This window comes from Agelaius tricolor, unplaced genomic scaffold (genome assembly GCF_023055355.1).
Source record: "Agelaius tricolor isolate 1412-34295 unplaced genomic scaffold, bAgeTri1.0.p SCAF_19, whole genome shotgun sequence".
Lineage (NCBI taxonomy): Eukaryota > Metazoa > Chordata > Aves > Passeriformes > Icteridae > Agelaius > Agelaius tricolor.
The window spans coordinates 9,468,958-9,488,035 of NW_027269279.1; the positions used below are offsets into that span (position 1 = coordinate 9,468,958).

A 19,078-nucleotide genomic window follows, 5' to 3' on the forward strand; every position below is an offset into this window, starting at 1 on the left:
GATATTCTTTCTGAGGATAGGGAATTGTGCTCTAAACAATCAGACTTCCAAGCAGCCATTGCCCATTCCATCCTTTAGCAAACAGACAGATTTATGAATTTTGGGGATTTGTTGGTTTTGGCAGAAGCGACATCATGGCAGGTGGAAGGAAACTGCAAATGGTCCTTCTTTAACAGGAAGCAGATTTAGCACCAAAATAGGATTCTCTTAGACACTGCCATCCATGTTGGCTCCTTTCTTGGACTTTAGCAACACACTGAACTTGGGAAAGAAAGGAAATCTGACCTTGAGGTGTATTCAGTTTAGGTTTAAACTTTCAGTTCTGTGGGTTGGACTCACACACAGTGAATTTGAGTTTTCTGAACTGAGTCCCTGGTTTGGTAATGGCTGAAGAATATTCATAAGAATTTATTAAATTTTAACCTCTTTTTCATGCCAAAAGAACAAATTTAAATCTGTGCATCCTAATTCTTGTTCTTGATGTTGATATTCTTTGCACCTATGCTCTTACCACAGAGAAACAGCCTCTTTTTTTTGTTATCAGCACATTAAAATAGTGAAAAGTAAATCTTCACCAATTATTCATACAAGTTCCACTTATAAACACCACTCCACATTCCATCAGTTATGCACCATAGAGAACTCAGACCCTTTCACTGAAAATTAGCTCTCTGGAAACTAATTGATTTAAAAAATCCTTATTATGTGATAATGAATCAAAATGAAACAAAAATCTCATTTTTATGGGACATAATGGGGAGATCTAAAATAAGAGTACCAGAAATCCAGCTAACTGCTAGAGAATGAGGGGTTTGCTGTCTTTTTGCTTGTGTTTTGGCCTTGAAGGTAGAGCCTTCAGAAGAAATGAGCTTACAGTAACCAGGTTTATTTCCATCCATTGAGATCAGTGGTGACCTCAGGAAGAAAATAAGTAAATCTAAATCAAACATGGGTTATTCCAACCTATTTCTATGAAATGCTGATGAGTTTTGCATGAAATATTTTTACACATTAAGTGATGTGAAGACATGAGTGAAATTTTATGCTCAGGCAATAAAAGTGAGCCAATAAAAACAAGGCTTAGCTCATGTGATGACAAAGCCTAACAGTGCTGAGCATTTTCACTTGCAGCCCTTCCTAAACATCCCTCTCTGTAGCTGTTTTATTTTGCAATATAAACATACTTTTCATCCTGCAATGCAATTTTTTCCATCAATTATTTAAGCAAAGAGATTGATCCTAAAGATATGAAAACAACTGTGGATACCTGCAGATAAATGGCAACACTGTGGGATCCCAGCTCAAATCTAGATTGCATCAGAAGTGTGGTTTTAACGGCTCCCACCATGGAGCCTACACATTGCACTACTTGCTTTTAACATACTCCACCCATTTTCCCCTCTGGATTATTAGCTTTGTAGATAATGTATGGCAGTATTTTTGCAGGAAGAGTTTCATACCTGTGTTCAATGTTTGATATCATGGTTTAAGACTTTTCAGCTTTGTACATGGGTATATGTACAAATTGCAATGTTCTTCAGGATTACCCATGAACACAAAAGATAGTGAGACAACTGATAGGAATGAATCCCTTATTAACAATATCATATAAATAGCAGCAATTATCTGTCTGCTATTTTGGTTCTGCAAAGGGGGCTCTAAAGACAGTAAATGTGTTTTTAAGAAATTGCACAGATAAAAGTCACAGAGACCATTGCTTTATTCCTACACACTCACACTATAATAACAAAGAGCTGGAGGCATGGAGGAAGAGCAGTAACATGATTGGCAATGCACAGTTAATTTCTGCAAAAGCCTTTCTCTAACAGCTTATTTGAAGAGGAATAAGGGGAAGAGAGAAGCTAAGAAGAAATCTGATACGTAGTAGTTACGATACCACAGCATTAAAAAAATCACCCCAAAGATACCATTTGTTTCCATTCTAAGGAAAAGATGAAGTCCAACAGGTCGTTTCTGCAGTGGGGAGGTTTGCAAAGCTTTCTGGGCTATGGAAGGTGCTGCTGGGGAGAGCAGCCAGGGCCCTGGCACAGGGGAGGAGGCAGAGCTGCAGCTCAGCACTGCTGCTGCTCATTCTGCCCAGCAATTGGTGTGATTGCAGTTCCTGGGGAAAGGGGGAGAGGAGCTGTGCACTGCTCTGTGTCACCAGTGTCACTGTTACCTGCTCATGGCAGGGAGCTGCAGCCCCAGTTCGTCCTGGCTGCCTGTCAGCCACTGATGCTGCTGCCTTATGTGAGGGCTCTGCCTTGGACTTGGCCCAAGCTGCAGGAATACCTGAACAAACTCATTTTCTTCTGACAGGGCAAGTTTGGGAATTGCCAGGGAACATGAGTTCCTTTCAGTTTGACACATATCTCTGGTTTGGAAACCTCTGGCAACCATGCTCGAGAGTTTAATAATACAAATGCCATAGAGTCTAAAAAGAGGGAGATAGGAAAAGAAGAAAAATCCAGAACTCACTATGCATAAGTATAGCTATGAAATTACTTCATTCCTTTTTTTTTTTTCCTCCTGAAAAAAGAGTAGAAAAAGATAACTTTCTAATAGAAACTACTTATGCTACTTATGTCAGAACTATTTTGGAGAAAAAAAAATCAACTTCAATACAGAAAAATTACTAAAAATCCTTTTAAATTAAAGCAGTTAAGAAACAGATAAAATAAAAATAAATTAGGCAAAAAATAGCTATTACATCACTGGGACTTATTTTTTTCATTTAACCAGTACAATTCAAAAAGCCTGTAGGCCTTTCTTCATGTTGAGAAATAATAGTGTAAATCTAGTATGATGGCAGTTGAAAGGCATAAAAATGCAAGTATATTTCAGCACTAAAACCACATCTTAATTACATGTTCAGACTGCAAATTGGGTTCTCTGTGCTCTCATGCAGCTTCCTATGTCATCACATCTGGTATTTGCAGCTCATCTGTAGCTGATTCAGACATATGTCTAAGAGTTATAAGCAGCAGTGTACGAAAAGAGACAAAAATATCAATCAAAAGTATTAAAATTGAAAACAAAACTGAGCACACAGAAGAATGCCAACAGCGATGTGTGAAAAGAAAATTCAATTCTGTTCATGCTAAGAGCACTTGTTACAAATAAATGTGGTCAGGAATAGCAGAGCTTTTTCAGTCAATGTTAGAGAAGGTAAATTGACACCTGAAGGAAAAGCAAGCAGGCTTTCTTGGATGCTAAACCCCCCTGCAGAACAAGGTGCATGCACTGTGTTCTGCTGCGCCCCTCTGGGTGCAGCCCCCCAGGAGCAGGGGGAGCCCTGGGTGCAGGGCAGGGCTTGGGGTGCCCAGCTCTGCTCCCTGCTCCTGCAAATGGAAGGTCCTCACCAACCAAAAAGGTTACAAACAATTTTGTGCCATTGTTGGTGTATGGAAGCGTTGCAAAACTTCTGACACAATCAGATTTATCCTGAGAAGCATTAAAAAGCACCCAGTGAAAAAGCAAACAAGATTACTGGAGGAAGAAGTGGAAGAAGCCTTTTAAGCAAATCTCCTAAGTGTTAACCTCTTTGGCTTTGGACAGCATTTTTAGAAAGCAAGCCAAACCCTCCTTTCCTAAATCAGTTTATGCTGCAGTCATGCTTTATTCAGAAGTTAAGCATGACAGCATGACTCCTTAGATAGTTTCTATTTCAAAAGGCAAGTTTTCATACCATATATAAGGTTTTCAGTAAAAAAAAATGATAAATATGTTTAAATGAGATAAAATGAAATAAATATTTCACAGTAGAACATTTCATATTTATTTGCCATTGTAGATGCCATGGAAGCCACAAGCTTAGAGGGCTTTAGGAAAAAAATAATGAAAAAACAGATTTACAGTTATAGGAATGCCACTGGCTGCATTTTCAAAGAAAAATCAGAGATTTTAATACATAATTCTCTTAGATTTCTTTTACAATTTCATCCCTTTGATCAAGAATAGAATTGGTGCTCTTACTTCCTTCTAAAATTTATCATTCATTGTACAATACTGAACCAGCAGTTTAGCATGTTGCTGCTTGAACTTCAAATGTTAAATCACTTGAGGGTACAACCAAGCAGTGTGATCTTTGTCTATCTGCATGCAACAGATTTCATGTTTGCTAAAAACATTTACAATTCTAATGTTATTTTAACATGAATCAGCCACCATTTGTTTCCAGGTTAACAGAGTCTGTATCCTGATTAGTCAGGAAAAGTCTTGTTTTTCTTCTACTGCTTAGATTCGAGTATCTGCATGCCAGTGGTCCCTAGGTTAGGCAGAATGTGTGTGTGTGTCTGGAGTACTTTGATCAAAACCAAATCACAATATCACTGCAGCACTTTGCAAAACTGAATCATAAATATTGCAATTTAATACTATGCAAATCAATGCAGGCAAATATACAAAGCCCAGCTGGAAAATCTGTTTTACATGTCCAAGGAGAAACCTGCCTAAACTCACACAGTAAATAAACATTTGGAAAAAGAGAAAGTAAAAACCAGACTTTGCAGTGCTGTGCTTTTTGGCACGTTGTCAGAAGAGGGGCACTTCTGCTCCCAGCCATGTGGCCACTCTTGTGTTCCAGGGAATGGCAGCCCTGCTCCTGGGGAAGCACACACCCTGCCTGGTGCCCGAGGAGTCCATCCAAATCTGTCTCACTGATCCCAGCCAGGCAGCAGACTTGGCTGTGGGGGTTAAAGAGCATTGCTGACACTGGAGGCTTCACTACCCAGCCTAATTACATTCCTGTCCTAAACCATTCCTAATGTGTCTCAAAGCCCAGAAATATTCTGGCCTCCTCAGCCTTTCATAAACTGTCATAAAAATAATCAAAAGAAGAGAAGAAATGTTTGGGCCTACATATTTATCTTTTTTCATGTCTCATATCTTGAAATAATGTTATTTCACTGGGAAAACAAAATGTAGACTTGTGTCTGGAGGTGGACAAGCTCTTTTGAAACAATGTCTGAGAAGAAAAGGTTGATATGGTTTTTCTTTTCGTGCTTGGTCTCTCTCCAGATCACTGTAAGAAATCAGTAAATAGATGAAGTGGTAAAGGGGGCCAGGAGAGGAATAACACTGAGCCACAAAAAGTAGGTTCTACAAAACTTATGTGGGGTTCTATGCATTATGTGTTTTTCTTTACCTCTGTCAAGGTAGTAGGAAATAAAAACCATGGGAAAGAATCCAAAGATATAAAATAGTCTTCATTTTCAGAATGTCTTGAATAAAGGCAAAACGGTATTAGAAGAAAACCAAATATTTAGGACAGAAATCAATGCAGGCCACAGGCTGAATTCTAAATTTTCAAAATTCAATACAAGAATGAGAAGGAGGGCTGCAAAAATGATTTTCAATGGCATTTGTCCATTCTTGAGATTTAGTATGGTTTAAAATTGCCCCAACTTGTATAGAGCTACCCCAGTGCCTGAGCTGAGAACAGAGACCAGCCATGAGATAACCACACTCCCTCCTCTTGGCCACAGACAGATCTCTCACACCATCCTGCCCATTCCCTATTCTACCAAGAGAGTCCTGTCTGCTGAAATTTCCCCATGCAGTCTGTTTTCCCATCCACTTCATATCATGCAGAGCAAATACCTCTATGGTCCATGATAGTTGGTGAGCCCCTTAATTCAAAACACAGGTCATTAGTTATTTTTTTTACTGCATGGAATACATTTTTCTGTGAATTTATTGGATCCAATTCATACCTAGGGGCAGCTAATACAACCTCTGTCTGAGTTTTTTTCCCTCACCCAAGAATAAACTTGTGCTAATGTACAAATGATACTTTGATTTTCAGATGAAATCCTGCAAGAACTCTCACACAGAGCTGGTTTATGTCCTGGAAGCCTTTGAACATATTGTCTTAGATGCTAGCTTGGAAAGGCAAATGAATAAGCAATCACACACTCAGAGAGGATCAACAGCACCACCAGAGGCAGCAGCCCAGGATTTCCCTGGGCAAAATTCTCATGCTGTCTCTGAGTCAGGATTCATTACCCTGCTGTCCTTCCTTGAGTTTTCACTTTCATTACCTAGAGAAAGAGAAGTTTCCCACAGCTTCAGGTAATGACACCAGGGTCTCAGCAAACCCATGGCAGTGGAAGCAAAGCCTTGTTACAAACTGCTGTACATAACAGAGGGACAGCCTCACAAGCCTCCCACAAACAGGCCCTGACTTCGGTTCAGCTGTAATATGGTGTGTCACTGCAGCAATTCCATGGCTGTCCTGTCCTCAGCACTTTCCACTGCCTTGCTTTCTTCATCTCTAGCCCTTCATTTGAAATACAGTCTTTTTGGCTAGAATAAAGCTCTGCATTTCACAAACTAGTTCTTAAAATGTGTTCAGAAAACAAACAATTCTGCAAACATCTAGTGAGAAACAGTGTCCCTACGTGATTTGATATCTTTGACTGTGACTGTAAGGTCACATGGAAGTTTTGATTTGGGGTTTTGATTTTGGTTTTTTAGTGTCTTTAGAGCTTTTATGAGGGCTCACTCCTTTATGGATTCCCTTCTCTGACTTCAGAGGCTTCTTCCACCCCTAGGTGCCTGTTTTCACAAAAACTGTAGGACAGCACTGTTTTTCAGGATTCTGCCTTCTCCCACAGCTGTAAGTGGTGTGAGTATTCAGAGCCATGCTATGGACCCACAGAGATAAGAGCATTGTCAGTAAGGAAAAGAGCTGAACCCCTGTGTAACTTTTTACAAGAAAAAGAAAGCATTCACAATGTCAGGGTATGGCCACATGACTCTATGCCACAAGTGCTTACACAGTGATGTTGATGACTACTTCAGCTGGGGAACAGAACATTATACAGTTTCAGGGCTGAGGAATTCTGGCCCTTTGGCAGCCACAAGGATTTTTGCTACTGATATTCAAGAAAACACATTTTCATCCATGGTGTTTACATAGTAAGAGACTCACTGGCTTCCATATTTTGTTACATAACTATGGATTATGAAGAAAGATGTGAAACTTCCATGTCATGGCAGGCTTACACTTAAGGCTGGAAAAAAATTCATATTTCAACATTTTTTTCCAGATGAACAGTAAAACAGTAACTAAATGGGTGCATTACCTTAAAGAAGTAAAAGGCTTACAGAAATATTGAAACTGAGAACATTTTTATAATTAGCTACCAAGAAGAAGGAACTCAATAACACTTGGAATTAAAGCCCTTCTATTATTATTTGGCAATGTTGCGATTATAATTTTTACTCCTTTTTCAAACACAACAGTGATATCTTTAAATCATATTTTTGCCAATCAAGATACAGAAGCAATGGAAAAGGCACTTCTATAGCACCTTTCACCCAAAATCTCAGAATACTCTACAAGTAGCAATTCAAAACTTCCTAACACAAGTACCTCCTCCAAAGTGCTAACAGCTCATTTTACAGCAGGTGAAACCGAGGCAGAGGGAAGTTGAGTCATGTACCTAAGGTCACATAACAAATCCATCCTCTAACTCCAAAATATCTCTTCGGATGTTTAAAGTCCACAAAATATTTATAGGGTTTGCTTAAGAAGAAAAACAAACTCCTTCAGATTCACAGATGATTTTTAAAGTAGTTGGCTTCAGGATACTATTAATATACTTTTCTTGGTAAAACATTTGTTACAAAACTGTGCTCAATATTACTGTTCTCAATCTTTTCTGCTTTGAAAATGAAAAGGAAAAACCCCTGTTTCTAGACTGCAGTAGCATCAGGTCACTCACACAGAGCCCAGCCCAATGCTATTATGAAACCTGCATGAAAGAACAACAATGGCGCTAAGAGTTGCCAAAAGCTCTCTTGAACAACTGAACAATTCAGGTTTATCACTGCTGATTTTGCTCATATTTGCTACAATGGCATCTCCTCCCCTCCCATTTTTGGTACCAGTGCCTGTGTGGCCACCTGCATGTGAAAGCAGAAAGAAAACAGGATTGAGGGAGGTTAAAATATTCAGCACAGGGCTGCCTTCCACTGCCAGCACAGGGAGGAGTCCTCAGGCAAAGCCTGCAAAGTGTTACTTGATCAGGACAAACACAAACAGCAGCTCTCCCACACAAAACACAAATTCAGCCACTTGGCAGCTGTTTGCCAGCTTTCTGCTTGACTTTGCTGATGAGGATTTACAGTTCACATCCTGGTTTGTTTCCTTCAAGCCCAGTTTCCAGAGAACAGTTGAAAAGTCCCTAGAAAGGGACAATGGACTACATTAGTTAAAGCAACTTTAATGGAACTAAATTTACAGAATTAATAGTTTCACTTTCTGTATGGTTTTCCATAAGAAACAAAGAGTTGAAAATCTGGCATTATAACATGGCATAAACAAGATCAAAATCAACTTCAGGCATGTCAGAGGCACAGTCCTTGTGAGGCTGATTTCTTCCTCCCTTTTCACCAGTGAAGGTCTCCTTTATATACAACAGAAATACAATTTACTCTTCTGTAGGACATCATCCTCAGTGTGATTGGAGATCTGAGTGGCATATCTAATGTCTGATAAAATTCAAAAGAGCCAGGACCATTGCAGTGGGAAAAGGGGCAAGTGAGAAAAAATTAACAGAAGCTGAGGATGTAGTGTGAGCTGCTTGTGGCCTCAAAGGGGAAAATGGCAGAAAAAGCCAGGCAGTAAAAATTTCTGCATTTTTTGGTCATTATTTACATAGCTACATCACCACTGCTATTTCTAGAAAGAGAAGTCATTATTTACCTTGCAGCTGATTAAAGATCTTGGCTACAGAAGACAAATTGCTGCAACAAAACTAATACAAAATTAAAACTACAAATTTATACATTTACTCTATTCCTATGTTAGATTAGCTAAATTTTTAATTTTTGTATGCAAATTAAACTAATTTAAATGTGAAACAGGCATACAAATGTATCTCTATTAAAAGCTGGACTTAATTAACTGTGCTGAATTTAAATTATATAAGCTAGTGTGACTTTTCATAAATAGCCAAGGTCTAAGTCATATGACATCGCTCCCCTAACAGCTGGCCTGCAGTGCCTTTGATGTAAAAATTTATATAAATGGAGACTTGTGTGAATATTCACAGTGCCTTTTCTGCAACCATTTTTTTCAATTATTGATAACAGATTAATGAGATAATAGTAATGCAAATGCATTTCCAGCCCGTTTTTATTCATAATGGTCCTGTGACATTCAGAGAATATTAACAAATTGAAAGGACAAGCCACATGTAGAACTGGAAACAGCTCTTTCAGGGAGAAATAGGTACAACTTCTTGATTATTCAGATTACAGCTCTCTAAATGAAACAACTCACTCCAAAATCAAAGCAGAACTTCACAGACTCTCTTTGTAACACATGACAGGTCTATCAGCAATTGCAACTGCACGCCCTGGGCTGAATGAGAGCAGGCCATTATCTACATTCTGTGATTTGTTTCAAGCAGAAGACACCTGTATGCTATAGAAAAGCATTCACTCAATGCCTGAAAATGGAAACAGATGGAGTTGGGTAAAACACACAAAGCCCAATTTGACAGCACAGAAAGGAGCAATTTCAGCCCACTGGAGATGAAACACCTCTTTAATGATACAATTAAGGCTTTAAGAGCAGAGTCCAGTTGCACAGTCATTTATACAAAAAATGTCATGAGATAATAAATAGCAGCTGCCTTTGGTAATATTCCTCCCTGTTGAGGGGCCAGCACAAGGGGGATGAACAACTGAAGCCTCATCTTGAAGATTAATATGATGCTCCTGGGAATATCCCCGCCTTGCATGAAGATCCAGTTCAGAACTAGAGACAGGGAGAAAATTCAAAGTGCAACAAAAGCCTCCTAGGAATACTTGGGCGAGAGAAAAAGAAGGAAGCTACACACAAAAAACAGTGCAGGGAATGAAAAACCTCATGAAGGCAAAAGGAGCTGAGCTGTACAGACAGCTACATGCACCAGACTGCTGCAGAGAAGCCTTACATGGCATGGCTTCAAGGAAAAGGGACGGATCCAGCTAGGGCACAGCAGAAGTCAAATCCAGGCTGACACAAAATATATTCCAAGCACACCACTGCTGATTAACACAGTGCCAGTTGATCTACGTATTTGGCACTATCTTAAACGAACATCTAAATTTTTGAAGGGGGAAAATAAACACTCTTTACATAAAAGGAAAGATCTTAAAAAATGAAATTCAGTTAAGCTTCCCTTAAACCTCAGTCTCAAAATTGAAATGAGTTGCTGGATTGCTGCAGAATGCCTTTAGCTTCCTGAGCATGGTTCATACTTTCAAGCAAGGCCAAACAAATGCCAGCAATAACAAACTTGAGCAAAAGCGTACACTGGAAGACATTTGCCTAGGAAATCACAGAGGGCAAAATCCTGATTTGAGAACTGCAATGCAGTATTTGTTGGCAGGGCTGTTGCTGTATTTCTTAGTGGCACTGACCCCAGAAAATTATGTCAGAACCTGGAATTTAGGATTTTCATGGTCTGTAAAATCACAGGGTAAATACCCAACCTTCAACAACCCAAAGTATTTTCAGCCCCATAAAACATTAGTGACCTTCCGACCATTTAGGAGCACAGATCCCATTCTTATATTGCCCTGAGGCATTATTGAACAGAAATGGGTCCAACTAATCACACACCATGAGACCTTACAGCTGGCTGGGTTAAACACCCACGAGTCACTTTGCATTTAAAGGGACGTGCTCTCACACAGCAATGCGACCCCAGATGCCGCAGTATTCCCAGGAAAGCCTGTGTACTTCTGTAGGCTTCCCGAATTTCCTGTGCTATGTGACATGAACAGTGATGAGATTCATAGGACTTCTCCCCAAAATGTAAATGTCAGCACAACCTGAGTGATTTGGGGCAGGGACAGTCCTTTCTTCAAGGGCAACAGGGTTTTGTCTGCATGTATGAAAGCCTGGCACAATGGCATCCAAAACTCCAAGGCAAAAATAAGGGCTGGAGGTGGTGTGGATTTCTCTTCCTGATGTACCTGTAAACGTTCTGGTCTGCGGATGGAGCTGTGTAAGACCTACTGTAAACCATTTTTCTTGTGTCCAACTGATTATTTTTGTCCCCTCCCCCTTTTGACCCCGAACAGCTGACAAAGTCAACGATGACTTCTACACCAAGCGCCGGCACCTGGCCGAGCTGGCGGCCAAGGGGAGCCTGCCCCTGCACCCGGTGCGCCTGGACGAGGAGAGGGCCTACACCATCGACAGCGGGCTCACCAGGCAGAACGGCAAATCCAGGATGGGCAAGATTCACACGCACCCCCTGGGCTACAACTCCCACTACAAGACCTGGGATCCCAACGACCCCTCCCTGAGGCGGCAAGCGTTCCCAAACAAGGGCAAGCACGGCATGGGAGACCCGACGCTAAGTGACCCGCTGACCACCCGCAGCCAGCACTACCTGGGCCCTCAGCCATACTTCATAACCAACAGCAAGACAGAAGTAACTGTTTGAGTTTGTTTTCTTTCTCTTTTTTTTTTTTTTCTAATGAAATCCTTTAAAAACCACACGCAAATGTATACACAACACAAACACTCAACCAAAAGGCAAAAAAAAAAAAAAAGAAATTAAACAACAAAAAAAGAGGAAACAGAAGGAAGGAACTTCACCTGGACACTTTTGGTATCCAGCCAGCTGTAGGCCGAAGAGTGGGTTAATACCATTCAGCAATACACACGGAAGGTTGAATTACAAACTCCATTTGTATTTCACAATGGAACACAAACCCTTGTGACTAAATTTTTTTACTTGAAACTAAAATCCATGATGAGAAGTAGCACAATCTAGAGAAACTTTATGTCTGCTTAAACATTTACACTATGTTCCTGCCTTGAGACAGAGGAAGAGAGAGAGAACAATATACTGTAATATATTATTTCAGAGAGGAATTTTGTATAAAATCTATTAATAATCACTAGACCTGTGAAAAACCAAGATCAACCATCTTGGTACGATCCCTAACATCTACTATTGTACTTTCACACCATCCTATAGAGAACGCAAAAAATATATATAAGTTAAGGGACAAAGACACTTTCACAAGGAATTTATAAAGACTGTTACGATTAAGAGCATATGGGACCTTTCTGGCTGGTAGAGAATTCAGCAGGATGATAACAGCAGAAGATTTCATTTCAGTTTACTTCGTTTGATTTGAAATTTTTGAGAACCTCCAAAATAAGAAGAGACACTTCACATGACACAGAAAGCTGCTGGGGGAAAAAGGGCATCAGAATATTCCCTCTCAGTCCTCCTGTTTTCAGGCAGATGGTAACTATTCTCACTTTGCAGACTGTCAGGATTTTTTCTTCACCTAAATGTTTTGCCTATCTTCAACTGCTTCAGACTGAAATTAAGCGTGGGTGGTGCCTTTACTGTATTACTATTGTTCAATGACAGTCTTGTTCTTTAAAGTGACCCCTCTGTTCCTTTAAGCTATTTCCTCATGTTTTGCTAAGGATGACAAGGGTTCTGCCCTGCTCAGCCTCCTCTGTTTGTTCTGAAAGGAAACTGGACTACATCTCCATGCAGTGGTTGCACAGTCAGGACTATTTAGTTAGCCCCTTCATTTTCCCAATTCCAACTTTTCCCCTCTAGTCTCTCATTTTGTATTTGCTTTTCGCCATGGCAGTTCTCTGTAGTTCAAGTAAATGTTATCTGGTATATTGTCTCTATTGTTTGGCTTTCTCTAGTGGTGTTCCCTCTTGGTGGGCTGTGTGGTAGAAGAGGCTGGTCCAGCCTCAAACATCAGAGATCTGGGGTTAAACTAAACAAACAATTGGACTCATGGTCTTGACTGTGGTTCTGATGAGCAGGATGCCTGGTTTGTGTGAGTAAAACCACTTGAACTGGGCACTGGTAGCAAACTCACAGTCCTGGGCCTGTAAAGGCTTCAGCACATCCACAAAGAGACAGAGTTGGGATGGGGTGGCAGGCAATGCATTCAGTCTTCAGTAATTCCTGTCCTTCCCCCAACACAAGTCACTTGGCTAAATCCCAACTAGCTGTCCTACTACAGTTGCATTCTCACCAGCTGTCAATTCTTCAGGAGATTAGGTCTGGAAGAGTATGCAGGGAGGAGTGAGAACTGTTAAGTTGTAAGAAGAATTGGAAGTGGCATTTCTTACTGTACTCAACTGACAGCGCTTCTGCTTAGTCAAGGATGCAAGGGCTAAGATTTTGAAATCTGGTTAAATGGAGATACCATTTTTTTTAGCTATATCAAGATTGATTTGCATCCTGAGAGCACTGGTATCTCTCCATAAGTGTGCTGCTAAATTTTATGATCATATGTTTTAAGACTATCAGAAGTAGACAAAGCCCACAAGACAAATACTTTGCACACAACCCAGACTCTCCACTTACTTTTATTCCTTTAATCTTTATTGCCTTCACAACTGGCTGACTTAATTTGACCCTTTATGGAATGTTGCTGTTAATCCATATGCTTTAGATACACATTACAGCTGCACTCTTAATTCACACAGGTTTCGTGTAACTTGAGCATATTTTATGTGGAAATATTTTAGTAACTGTATGTTCTGTAAGTAAACCCGTGTTAATACTTGTTAACTACAGAGTTTATGATACCAATAATACTTCCTACAATAAAATGTTTGTTTGTTTTTTAAGAATGTTTATTTGTAAACATATGTATTCACTATATTACTATGAATTTCTTACCTGGCAATAAAACTGATTCTAAGTGAATCCAACTTGCTGGCTCATTCCTAAACTTGTATCACTGGGCCAATTTTTGAGTCTAAACTGAGCTTTTGGAGCATCTCACTGCAGTCAGTGGGGCTCATATCAGCACAAAGGATGTTTTGCCTCTGCCAGCATGAACAGGGGGTTCTTTGGAAATCAAGTGCATGTTATCTGCATCATGGAGAAGCTGGGTGATGTCTGAAGCTTCTTCCAGGCCCAACCATTTTGTGACTCTATGACTGCCTGTTATATGCAATACAAGATACACAGGGATTGCCAGCCCAGCAAAGCTTCATGTGCCCTGTAAGCCTCCAGGCACCACACACACCTTGTGCCACTTGATCAGTTAATTAACGATTTGAGGAAAAACAACAAAAAGGTAAGCATGCCCAAGGGCAGAGGCTGATCCTCATGAATGCATGGGAGTTTTGCAATAAGCTTCAGACACGTCCAAGCATTGCAACTACTCAGCCAGAGCAAATGAAGCACTGATGTATACTGCTTCAAAAATTTTATATATTAATTAGAGAAGATCCTGTACACAACATCTGTGTACCAAGTCTGCTGGAACAGAAAGTCCTTACAGGCTTTTAGTAGAACTAATGGCTCATAAAGCTGACAACCTTGGTAGAGAGTTTGGGTAGCTTCTTCTCCTTTCTTTGCTAAAATGATAGTGAATAAATTTCAGGAGAAGAAACAGGGAGTCAGGAAACCCAGCTTCAGAATCCACTGACTGCACGACCTGGTGCAAAGTCTTTAGACAATTTATGAGTCTTTGGAAGCCAAGACACATTATCAGAGGGAAAACATCAATTCAAAAGTCTCCAGAATTAGCCTTCTTATACAGTAGAAAAATCTCAGTTTCAATATACACCATTATGGGTGCCAGGAAACAGTTCATAAAAGCCCCATTTTTTTGTTACAGGAGCATTTCCATGCCTCAGGTACAACTACAGAAACAACTCCTTTCTGCCAGAGGACTTAGGAGAGACACACAGAGTTTGATCAGTGCCAGAAAAGTTCTAGGCAGCCTTGTGGCCCACAGGGAAGCCTGGGGAGCCCAGAGGAACACAAGCCCAACCTGCAGTAGACACAAGTTCCTGTTACAGCTCCATCTATGCACATGTTGTTTCTAGCAGCAAACTCTTGACTGGAATCACAGATGGCAAAAGGCCCAACTGCTTTGCTAGTAGAAGTGTCTCAGCATAGCTTTTGTTCTTTCAGGTACATGAAAACCTCCAAAGAAAACCCACTGGAATGTGATTTTGTGTTTCCACATGGTTTTTTTTTTTCTCTTCTGACAGCCTGACCCTTTTGACACCACTAGCAAGAATGGCACTGGGCTCCCACCTCCATTTCTTCCATAAGGCTCTCTGATATTAACACAAACAGAAAAGTGCCCTGCCAAGAGAGGACGGTGTTCCTGCACAGAGTTACGGAGTCTAAAAGCCAAAGGCTTCTGGTTTAGAGCCCTTTACCCTGGAAACATATGTTCTCATGACTAAATCTTTAGAGCATGGTCCTTAGCTTACACAAACTGAAGATGTGATGGCTCATATAAATAGAGGATCAGGTCTCATGAGATTTCACACTACGAGGTGTCTCCACAACTCACAACTTTAGATTTTAACAGATCTGGGAAAAGACTCATGCTTTGCTCTGTTCTTATAGAATGGTTATTGAATTTTGGGTACTAAATAAATAACCCTAGTCCACAAATCCCTTTTGCACACAATATTGAGCACTTTATTTAATTCTGGTCTCTATACTTGAATACATGGAGGACTTCTAATGATAAATATAGTCTTCACTGTCATTATATCATCTTTCTATTTGGCATATATAATTTTATTTTGCTAAAAAAAGTTATGATAGGCAATATTATTGTATTAAACTATATAATCTCATGTATCATCTGCTGCTGAAAATGTGATCATAGGAGGAGTACCACATTACCAAAAAGTGAACATCGTTGTTTTTATCAGCAGGAAAGTCATGCAGCTCTATTTTGAAAAGTGTGTGTAAAACAATCTTGGAATTCATGCTTCATGCTTTAGACACTTCCAGGCTCAAATTTTGCTTCAAACATTTCTGCAGAAGATGCACCATGAAGAGATTGACACACCTCATTCAGCTGTGCAGGCCCTATCATGTTAGCACAGCATGAGAGATGTATTTGTCCTCAATGACAGCCCTTTATGACAACCTGATCCTCGTTTTGGGCATTCTTCCTATGTCAGAATCTGCCAAATAAACAATCCTGAACAGGCCATGCTCCCTGAATAGCCCTTCTCATCCCACAGCCACTCTTCTAACAAGATAATGGTGTTGTTCAACAGCAAGGTGTTCTCCCTTAAATTTCACTTTTCACCTTCAGAGCTAAGGGACCCATTCAGGCAAGGGGAAGCTTTGGATTCAGTCTATCCAGAGGCTAAGTTCAGAACCCCCATCTATTAGTGCTGCTCCCATTTCACACATCAGAAAAGAGTAAGATGCAATTTGTACCTAAGTTCATGAAGCACTGCTGTACTAAGTCAGGTCCTTTGTGGATGCATGAAGAGGCTCTGTTTCTCTGTACCTCTCTTTCTCTGCAGGGAACTTGAAGATAATTTTTCATCCCCATGCAATCATTCTGTGAAAGGTTTTATTTTTTGTTAGTAAAGCTAGAATTCAGAGCTAGAATTCAGTTTTTGTCTATGCATTCTGTAATACACTGCTACACACAGTTGCATCCTGTCTATTTAAGTCAACTCTAGCTGCCTTGGCAATTCCTCCTGCATTTACATGGTAAGAGGCATTGTTGCTTGTTAATAGGGGTTGATGTGCTGGCAGAGTTCATCTTCTGAACCTGCACACCAAGCCTTGTGTGCATCCCTCACAATAAATAAGGCTGGGAGAACAATATGTTATCAAAAGTAATGATTTCAAATCAAGAGAGAACATCAGGTAGTGTTGCTGCTCTTTAACCTGAGGTTGAGCTACAAACAAGAACTGAAAACCAGTAATAATCACAAGCCTTTCAGTGGCCATTGGCAGCATTATTTGATAAGGAAACAAGTGCTCCCCAGCAGCAGGTGTGTCAGTGAAGCCACTGACACTCCCTGAGCAGAAGCACATTCTTTTCACTGCATGCAGCAGCTGGCCTCAAGTTCACCCTCTGGGATTTGGGCTTACACTGACATTTTGATCACTGTGGTTGTTATTAGAGACTTTGGCCAATTTCAGTGAATATATTCCTTGAAGTAATTGATCCCCAGAGGAAAGAGTGCTTTACCTGCTACTTATTATTTCATTGAGCAACAGAAACATTGCAAAAACTTGGATAGGGATCTGGAACTAGATGATCTTTAAGGCCCTTTCCATTCCAAACCATTTTATGATTCGATGATTAACTGTGCTTTTTTTTTTTTCCTGCCACAGGTGAAGAGAAGCTAGGCTTTGCTTTGTCCTTGCAGGGGTAAGAGAGCGCAAGGATGGCTGCTTTTCTTCCTCTTTTCAAGGCAGAGTTACAATTCAGCAGGAGTTTTTCATACACATCCTGCAGGAGACTGCAGTGGCTGCTGAGCACAGAGGCAGCCTGTTGACTCCCTCTTATACCAGGAGTGAAAAAATGATGCAGTTGAAAGACATAAAGGTAGACTGGACTACTGTGGTCTCAGTACTGGCTTTGCAAGTTGGCTGCACCTTCCACTGCCCCTTTGAAGAGGTGAGAGAACTGTGTGGTATTTTCACAAGTGATGCTCTCCAGTGAACTCCTACAGCCTTCTTGAGCACCACCTCACCCCCAGCACCTCACCTGGGCTCTCTCCTTTCAGGCCACAGCTGCAGTTTTGGGGAACAACCCCCCTTTGTGCACACCTGCATGCACAACCACATCGTACATCACTTGAGCTTTGGAGCTTGACTCCCTAAATCATTTGTGTCTGCAACACCATTGAAGGGTAACACTGACTTGGAAAACCCACTTAACTGCCTCACTATCCTTTAGGGGCCTTATTTCAGTTTTGAAGATGGGATCTATATCCCTAATTTACTTTACTGCTTTTGAAAATTAAATACTAAAGAATGTGACATTCTACAGAAGAGACAGTCTAAAGTTTAGGGATGAAAAGTGTCCTTTAGGCCTGTAATGTATTTTGCCATTACTGCTTAGGGAATAATACTGAGGATGACAGAGAGCAAGTTGACAGGATTCATTAAGGCAGACATAGCCTGTGTATGCTGTGATGCACAGGACTCTGCACAAGTCTGCCTATGCAGAGCAAACTGCTCTGGTTTTTACTGAATGTGATTTATGAGTTTGTTTTGTGGTTTTGTCTTTTTTTTTTTCTGTTCTAAAAGATGAATCTCAAAAGCACAACACTGAGAGTGCTCATAACAAAGGTGCCCTGTTGAACACAGCAAGTGGCACAACATTGTACAGCACGACTGTGACAGCAAAGGCCCTGAGCCCGCACTGCTGAGTTAGTGGCAGGACTGTCAGCGTGTGGAAAACCAAAACCCACCGACAACACACAATCACTCTTTGATATGCAGAACTTAGAGACTCCACTACAAGTGATTTTTCTCAACCTGACATCAACTAAATGGTATAGAAAAGGAAATGCAGCAGATACACCACAGGAGAGCACAGATCTTCTAGACTGAGCTACAGCTGAGACTGCAGTTCAACAAAATAATGGCTGCAACGTTGCCTTGTAGCAAACCACAGTTACCCTGCCAGCATCTCATCTCATCTCCCTGGATGTCTCGTTCCTCTGACTCCACTCTCAGGCTGTTGCTTGGCTTCAATGTGCACATTCAAAGCCCCTGTGACAGACAGCTACTCCAGCCATTAGGACTCTGAAGTTTGCATAAAGCCAAAATCCAGGTATAAATCTTATCACTTTCTACAAACAGCAGCAAAGTATATTGAATTTTGAGTCCCAGATACAATTCCTTTATGAATTTCTGCCTAGATTCTTCAAACCCTCCCATGCTACACACTCTTTACCTTCTTTCACCTTTAGTTAATATTTAACTGCTTACCTACTAATATGTTTTTTATGTTTCTACACAAAATGAGCATCACAATAAATACTGGTATTCCATAGGCTGTTACTTCACTGTTGACAATCTATTTTATTATTAAATGATAATTTTGTTAGGTGAAATATTCTCCAAAGACACCAGTATTGGAGGAGTATTAGCAGGAAATTTTTCTATCACCCCCAGATCTACTGATGATCACTGTTCTTTGGGGGGGTTGCACCTTGTTGACAGGTTAGTAATACAAAAATTTACTTTTTAAAGAGCTCCTATATGCACTGTAACATCTATTCTCCCATTTTAAACATGTTCCTTTCAAAATAGGAAGACAATACACATATGTT

General features: G+C 40.4%; 1 protein-coding gene across 3 annotated transcripts in view; it reads left to right on the top strand.

The window, feature by feature from the left end:
* SHISA9 (shisa family member 9) overlaps nucleotides 1-13,709 on the top strand; it is a 178,245-nt gene extending 164,536 nt beyond the window's left edge. For all 3 annotated transcript variants that reach the window (XM_071444199.1, XM_071444198.1, XM_071444196.1), the window contains one exon: nucleotides 11,086-13,709. In XM_071444199.1, coding sequence (XP_071300300.1) covers nucleotides 11,086-11,453 — 368 coding nt within the window. In that variant the 3' untranslated portion in view covers nucleotides 11,454-13,709. The remainder of the gene's footprint in view (nucleotides 1-11,085) is intronic.
* The last annotated feature ends 5,369 nt before the right edge of the window (nucleotides 13,710-19,078 follow it).